The 7742-nt window shown below is 55.3% G+C and overlaps 1 protein-coding gene across 2 annotated transcripts; it reads left to right on the top strand.

The window, feature by feature from the left end:
• The first annotated feature begins 11 nt into the window (after nt 1-11).
• On the top strand, nt 12-7742 carry EBI3 (Epstein-Barr virus induced 3). Of its 2 annotated transcripts, XM_027584411.2 has the most exons (6): nt 12-146; nt 477-777; nt 1844-1967; nt 3042-3220; nt 4615-4772; nt 7323-7742. In XM_027584411.2, exons 2-6 carry the CDS (start codon nt 711-713, stop codon nt 7473-7475), a joined length of 681 nt encoding a protein of 226 aa, XP_027440212.1. In that variant the 5' UTR covers nt 12-146; nt 477-710; the 3' UTR covers nt 7476-7742. The 2 variants fall into 2 exon arrangements, with proteins under 2 accessions (XP_027440212.1, XP_027440211.1); XM_027584410.2 differs by lacking the exon at nt 12-146 and having other exon boundaries at nt 470-777; nt 1847-1967.

The raw sequence follows: 7742 nt of genomic DNA on the forward strand, positions 1-7742 counted from the left end.
GGGCTCAGCCCGTCCCTTGGCGTCCTTATGGCTCAGAGAAGGTCCCGCAGGAGGGGCTGCCCTCCCAGGGCCCCGCGTGTCTGTGTCTCCGTGGCCTGGAGCGTGGAGTGCTGGCCAGGGTGGATCCCCACCCCTGCAGTCAGTCGGTGAGTAAAGGGGTGATTTCTGTGTCCTGCCTGGGTCTCTCTTCACCCTGTGTCTCCCCGTCTCCAGGTCCCTCTTCTGTTTCTGCCGCTGGCTCACGGGCTCCCATCTCTGTCCCTGTCGCCTTCTCTCTGTGTCTCTGTGTCTTTGCCCGCACTGGCCTTCCTGTTCTTCTCCCTGTCCCCTTCCCCTTCCTGGGGCTTCCCCCCCCCACCCCCCGTGCTCGTCCTCCCTGCAGCGGAAGGAAGGACTTGCAGTCAGGCTGTTGTGGGAAAGGCCACGGGGGCTCCACTTCTCTCTTTTGAGACCTCCTCTCCCGCCCCCTTGCCCAGGGCCTCCAGAACCTCGCGCCCAACCCAGCTGTGACAGGTGAAGGGACCAGGGCTCCTCCACCGTCCCCGCACAACTCTCTGCTGGCTCCTCAAACTGCCCAGGGAGTCAGACCCAGGGAAGGGAAAGGGGGGGCTTTGACCGGGGGCTGTGCGGCCCCCTCGGGTGGGACCCAAGGCCCCTGCCTCCCCAAGGTGCTCCCGGCCCCAGCTCCTGACAGCAGAGCCCGTGGACTCATGGCCTCAAGACTTCTCCTGGTGCTCGCCCTCTGGGTGGGCTGCTCACCCTGCAGCGGGAGAAAAGGTATGTGGGACCCGCCGGGGGGCCTGGGGGGCAACAGCAGAAGGACACTACCCGGGGCCTGGAGTTGAACTGTCTACCATGGAATATTCTGGGCTGTGGGGTGGGAGCTCACACACCTACTAGAGAACCCACAGGTGGGAGGGGGTTACCATCCCATTGCACAGGTGGGGAAATGGAGATACAGAGGACCAGTCCCACGGCAAAGCGACACCGGGAAGTGGCAGCCACAGCATGGACAGGGGGAGGGGGAAGGAGGGAGGGAGACATTTTAATTGCATGCATTTATTCCATGCACTTCTAAACAAAGCTGCTAGGAAGAGGGGCTACACTGAGACAGTTCCCTCCCACCGGGGCTCCCCACCACTCAGGTCCCCCTGTGTGGCTCCCTAACCCTCAGTTTCCCCATCTAGAAAATGGGCTAATACTCCCTGCCTTCGCAGGTTGTAGTGGAGGCGAGAGATGATGCAGCTGCCCTTTTTTTTTTTTTTTTAAGATTTTATTTATTTTTTGGGCGCCTGGGTGGCTCAGTTGGTTAAGCAACTGCCTTCGGCTCAGGTCATGATCCTGGAGTCCCTGGATCGAGTCCCGCATCGGGCTCCCTGCTCGGCAGGGAGTCTGCTTCTCCCTCTGACCCTCCCCCCTCTCATGTGCGCTCTTCTCTCTCTCTCTCTCATTCTGTCTCAAATAAATAAATAAAATCTTTAAAAAAAGATTTTATTTATTTTTTGACAGAGAGACACACAGAGAGAGGGAACACAAGCAGGGGGAGTGGGAGAGGGAGAAGCAGGCTTCCCGCAGAGCAGGGAGCCCGATGCGGGGCTCCATCCCAGGACCCTGGGATCCTGACCTGAGCTGAAGGCAGCCGCTTAACCACTGAGCCACCCAGGTGCCCCTGTAGCTGCCTTTCATTTACATATTCATTTGCTGCACAAACCTTTATTAGGCACCTACTGTGTGCCTGGTGCCTCCGGCTGGCAGGGAGGCTGAGGCTGGGCACATGTAGGGCTCTGACAATCCCGGGGCGGGTTGGAAGCTCACACGCCGTCCTCTCCCTCCGGGGCCCCAGCAGCCCCCACCCAGCCCAGGGTGCGGTGCCGGGCCTCTAGGTACCCAATTGCCGTGGATTGCTCCTGGACCCTGCTGCCCACTGCACGCTCCGCCAAGCCCACGTCCTTCATTGCCTCGTACAGGTCAGAGTGCCCAGGAGGGCGTCCTGGGGTTTCACACTGGGGCCAGGACAGCTGGAGGCCTAGTGAGTACCCGAAACCCCCGGGATTCCAAAGCAGCATGGGCCAATAGAGATATACTTCCTAAAACACAGCCTGCGAGTCACATGTGGAGTTCAAACCCTTCTAGAAGCCACATTTAAAAAGGAAAGAGAAATGACGTGACTTTTAATATTTTGCTTCAGTATCATCTCAATATTCCAGATATTTACTTAATAGGATCGAGTATCACTTAACATGCTTATGTGCAATTTATATATGTAAATTCATAATAGAAATTAGTTTTATTTAGTGGGATTAAAGCAGGATCATGTCAACATGTAATCAACATGTTAAAAGTTAATGAGGTATTTTACATTCTCTTTATACTAAACCTGAAACTCCATGTGCATTTTACACACAGAGCACCTTTCAACTCACGTGCTAAATGTTCACAGGGAATTCTTAGTCTCTGATTAGACTTTATAAAATCTGTAGGTAGGAATGTAGAGTCACCCACCTGGGTCGTCCTGAACAACTTTGTCAAGTTTTCTGACCACCAGGAAATTGACATCGAGGGCAGATAACATAAATTGGAAAGCGGCCCTCGCTTGCACCAGCCACATTTCGAACAGCGGACAGCCACTCATGGCCAGTGACTACTGCATCCGACGGGGTGGTCGGAGCACGTGGAATGTTCTGGAAGGCTGTATGTGCAGCGCTGAGCTTGTCCCTAGAGTCTGAAACCTTGGGGTCTCAGAACTCAGGACAATCAGAATCTTCTTATTTCAGAATCTGTGAGTCTGTAGACCTCGGAATGTTGGAATTCTAAGGCTGGAATGCTGACATTCCAGAAACTTGTAGAATCTGGACCCCAGCGTCTCCCTGTAGGGTGTTCCCCCTGGCCCTGGGTCCACACAGGCTCCGTGATGTTGGGGTGAACGGCTACCTCTGGGTCCCACGGCCAACAGCAGGACCCCAGCCTGTGGTCCTTGAGTAACCCCGCTTCCCCATCCCGCGGGAAGTGCTGAGGCCCTCACGCTGCCCCTGCGTGTCCAGGCTCGGTGTGGCTGCCCATGGGGAGAGCAGACCCTGCCTCCAGCTGACCCCTGAGGCCACCAGCTGCACCATCCCAGACGTCCAGCTGTTCTCCATGGTGCCTTATATACTCAACGTCACAGCGGTCCAGCCCTGGGGCAGCAGCAGCAGCTTCGTGCCCTTTGTTCCCGAGCATATCAGTGAGTGCGGGTGGCAGCGCGGGGCCGTGGGGGGTGGGGAGGGCCGCCAGCTTGCTTGCCCCTCCCCGCTCTCACCACCCACCTCCTGTCATCCATCCGGGGTCCTGTCGGCTCCACGTTTGCATTTCTTCAAGAAGCCGCCCACTTCTCCCCGCACCGAGCCCCCACCCGGCCCAGCCTCCATGTTCGCTTGGACCGGCTCAATCCCCTCCACCCTGGTCCCCAGTCCTGCCCTCAGCCCCACGATCTGCCCTCCCCACGGTGGCCACCAGAGGGCGCCTGTGAGCACCCGAGTCAGGTCCCACCCTCCCCTGTTGTCAGCCCTTCAGAGCTCCCACCTGCCTGAAGTAAAAGCCCAAGCCTTCCCCAAGGCCCCCAAAGTTCTGCACGACCTGCCCCATCCCCTCCGTGCCCTCCCCTCCTCCCTCTGTCCTCCTCACTCACTCACTCTTCTCCAGCCACACACGCCTCCTCTGTTCCTCCAGCCCACCAAGCAGGTCCTTGCCCCAGGACATTTGCACAGGCTGTGCCCTCTGCCTGGAAACCTCTTCCCCCAGATCTCCACACAGTTCACTCCCTCACCTCCCTCACATCTACTCAGATGTCATCTCCTCAGTGAGCCCTCCCATGAGCACATTATTAAAGACTGCAAACCCTTCTTTGTTGCTGGTGATTATTAAGAAAGTCTCGTAGTTCAAGAGTCAAACATACGTTATCATATAAGCCAGCAATTCCAGTTCTAGGCGTATACCCCAGAGAAATGAAATTATATGTACTCAGAAACTTGTAAAGTTCACGGCAATGTTATCCATAATAGACAAAAAGCAGAAACAACACAAGGGTCTGTCAACAGATGAATGGATACACAAAACAGGCTCCGTTCATATTATGGAACATTACTCAGTCGTGAACAGGAGCGAGGCACCCACACATGCTGCCCCGGGGACAGACCCCGAGCCCTCGATGCTCAGGGAGGGAAGCAGACACAGAAGGACACACAGGGTGTGAGTCCACGTGGGTGACACGTCCAGAACAGGCTGATCCACAGACGGGAAGTGCATTAGTGGTTGCAAGGGGCTGGGGATGGTGAGTGACTGCTGATGGGGACGGGGTATCTTTTTGGGGGTAATGGAATGTTTTAGAGTTAAATAGCTCTCGATCTTTCTTCCCTACTCTTGATGCCCCATGGATTTGCTTCTTGTTTCTTGTCTTTTGCCCTGATGGACTGAGCTCCAAGAGCACAAGGGTTGGGTCTATATTGGTCACTGCTGTGTCCCCAGTGTCCAGGATGCCGCTGGACATTCACTAGACACTCAATAAATACTTGTTGGTTGATTGGATGAAGGAGTGAGCCTACCAGCAGCCCCTGACCTCGCCTCCTGCTTGTCCGTCAGTCAAACCAGACCCTCCCGAAGGCGTCCGCCTGAGCCCCCTCCCTGGACAGCGGCTGTGGGTGCAGTGGGAACCCCCCCGGTCCTGGCCCTTCCCAGAGATCTTCTCACTCAAGTACTGGATCCGATACAAGCATCACAGGTCCGCCCGCTTCCGCCAGGTGAGGAGGAGGGGAGGAGAGGGGAGACAGCACGTGCCATTCACAGCGGCCAGAAGGCGGGAACCGCCCAAATGTCTGTCAGCAGATGAATAGAAAAACACACGTATCCACCCACGCGTGGGCAGGTCACCCAGCGGGAACAGGGGTGAGGCGCAGACACGCGCTGCCCCGGGGACAGACCCTGGGCCCACCACACTCGGGGAGGGAACCAGACACAGAAGGCCACACGGGTGTGTTCATCACGATTCCATTTATGGGAAACATCCAGAACAGGCACATCCCCAGACAGGAGGGCGGTTCTGGCTGCCAGGGGCTGGGGAGAGGGAGCGGAGAGAGATGGCCGATGGGGACATGGCTTCCTTTTGGGGTGATGGGCTGTTCTGGAACTAGAAGGAGGTGATGGTTTACAACACTGGGAATATACTCAAGGCCCCAGATTGTTCTCTTTAATTGGTTAATTTTATGTCATGTGAATTTCACCTTGATTGAAAAATACGTTGTTTAAAATTTTTACAAAGTAAAAGATAAGTAAGGCAAGGGTATTGCCGAGCATCTGTGGTCAGTTGTGTATTAGCCTCAGATGCCAGAGCCAGGAGCTGCATGCTTGCAGGGTATAGGCTTCCGCGACCCTGTCGCATGGGACTTTCTGGGACCGCGGAAATGTTCTACACGTGCACTGACTAAAATCGTACCACGAACCTCATGTAGCTACTGAGCAGCGGCGATGTGGCAAGTAGTCAAGGAACTGGCTTTGACATTTTATTTAGTGTGCATTCGTTTTCTTTTAAATATTTTTGCAATTTATTTTCATTTATATACATATAAATAAATTTTTATTTTACTTTTTAAGATTTTATTTTTAAGTAATCTCTACGTGCAACATGGGGCTTGAACTCACAACCCCAAGATCAAGAGTCACACTCTCCCAGCACCGTCGGTTAAGCATCTGACTCTCGGTTTCAGCTCAGGTCGTGATCTCAGGGCCATGATATCGAGCGCCATATCAGGCTCTGTGCTCAGCACAGAGTCTGCTTAAGATTCTCTCTCCCTCTGCCTCTGTTCCGCCCCCCTGCCCTCCTACAAGCTCTCTCTCTAAAATAAATAAATATTTTTAAAAAGAAAAAGAAAAAAAGGGAGTCGCAGACTCTACCAGCTGAGCCAGCCCAGTGCCTCTATTTTTTTGGAAATTTTTTAGTGGTCAGAATGAAGGTGATTTTTTTTTTAAGATTTGTTTATTTATTAGAGAGAGAGAGAGAGAGAGAGAGAGAGTTGGGGGAGGGGCAGAAGGAGAGGGAGAATCTCCAGCAGACTTTGGCTTTGCAGGGCTCCATCTCACCACCCTGAGATCATGACCTGAGCTGAAACCAAGGGTCGGACCCTTAAATGACTGAGCCACCCAGGCGCCCCTATTTTTGCAATTTTTAGATTGAGACAGAACTCACGTGTCATAAAATTCATAAAAACTGCACAAGGCAAAAAGTCCTTGAGCATATTCGCAAAGTTACGCGATCGTTAATCTAAAGTAAAACGTAAACCGCCACATCCACCTGCCATCAGGATGACCCAGGACCCAGCGGGGAGGCGGACAGTCAGATCTGGGGCCAGGAAGTTGGTTGGAGGGTGCAGGGGGGGCGGATATTGGTCTGTCGTTCTGTTCTGAGGATGAGGGGGACCCGGCAGGGGGCCAGAGCCGCATCTAGGAGGGAGAGTGGGAGTGGCGGGAGAGAGACGGGGAAAGGCAGAGCCGAAGTGGGTGTCTCCCTTGTGCCCTTGGGTTTTAGTCTATAGAGGTGCCTGAGAGCGGACCCAGAGAGGTCAGTGCCATTGCAAGAAGAATTGGTTACATTTCCCCAGAGAAGGGGACATGCCACACCACGCAGGCCCGCACGGGCAACATCAGGACGGGAGGCAGAAACAGGAGTCCGGGGAGAAAGCCCCTGTGGGCGGTTTGGTGGGAAGGCAAGGCAGGGCTGGGTGAACCGCTCGGCTGGGGGCTGGCGAGTGTGAAGACTTCTGGCCGCCTCTGGGCGGCACCTGGCCCCGGGAGGCTGTAGGGCAGGGGGACGGCTGGCTTGTGTGCGAGCTGGAGGGAGTGGGCTGTGGGTCTGATGGGCTGGTGTGTATACGAGAGCCATGCTCCTGGCTGGTCGGCCATCTCTAAGAATCCGCTGACCCCGGGAGGGGCAGTCTCTCCCTGGTCAGCAAGATGTGGCCGACAGCAGAAAGAGAGGATGCCGAAAACTTAACAAGGGTGATACCGCGGGGCCAGGAGGGAGGGAGGCATTGAGGCTGATCACAGAGGTTGTGGCTGGGGCCTGGAGGAGGAGTGGGGTGTTGGGGTTGGGGGTCTGTGTGGTCCACAAGAGTGTCCGGAAATGGGCGGCTCGGGGGGCCAAGGATCAGGAAGGACCAACAATGTGGAGGGGGCCTCAGGGGCATACTTGTTAGGATGGAACAGGGGAACCGAAGCTCCGTCACGCGGTTCCGTGCCCCACGGCCCCTCCCAGCCTCCTTGTCCCCACTGACCTCACCCCTCTTTTCTGCTCTCAGGTGGGGCCTATTGAAGCCACATCCTTCACCCTCAGGGCTGTGAGGCCCCAAGCCAGGTACTGCATCCAGGTGGCTGCTCAGGACCTCACCGACTATGGGGAAGCAAGTGACTGGAGTCCCCCTGCCGCTGCCTCCAAGCCCATGGGCAAATAGTGGGGCTTCCCAGCCCCCCCCCCGCCCAGAAGAGGGGCTGGGTCCTTGACATCCGCCCCCCACTGCCACCCACTCAAGGACGGATGGGACCCATCCGGCTTGGGTTCGCTGCTGCTGAGTTGCTGCGCAACATTGGACAAGTGACTTTGCCTTTCTTTCTTTTTTTTTTTTTAAAGATTTTATTTATTTATTTGACAGAGAGAGAGAGAGATAGTGAGAGCAGGAACACAAGCAGGGGGGAGTGGGAGAGGGAGAAGCAGGCCTCCC

This window comes from Zalophus californianus, chromosome 1 (genome assembly GCF_009762305.2).
Source record: "Zalophus californianus isolate mZalCal1 chromosome 1, mZalCal1.pri.v2, whole genome shotgun sequence".
Taxonomy (NCBI): Eukaryota; Metazoa; Chordata; class Mammalia; order Carnivora; family Otariidae; genus Zalophus; species Zalophus californianus.

Bases quoted from the DNA above. Each gene is read 5' to 3' on its own strand.
- EBI3 (XM_027584411.2), top strand. From the start codon at position 711: ATGGCCTCAAGACTTCTCCTGGTGCTCGCCCTCTGGGTGGGCTGCTCA. The intron at 1,968-3,041 runs GTCAGAGTGCCC...CTGCGTGTCCAG, and splicing joins TCCTTCATTGCCTCGTACAG to GCTCGGTGTGGCTGCCCATG. The intron at 4,773-7,322 runs GTGAGGAGGAGG...TTCTGCTCTCAG, and splicing joins GGTCCGCCCGCTTCCGCCAG to GTGGGGCCTATTGAAGCCAC.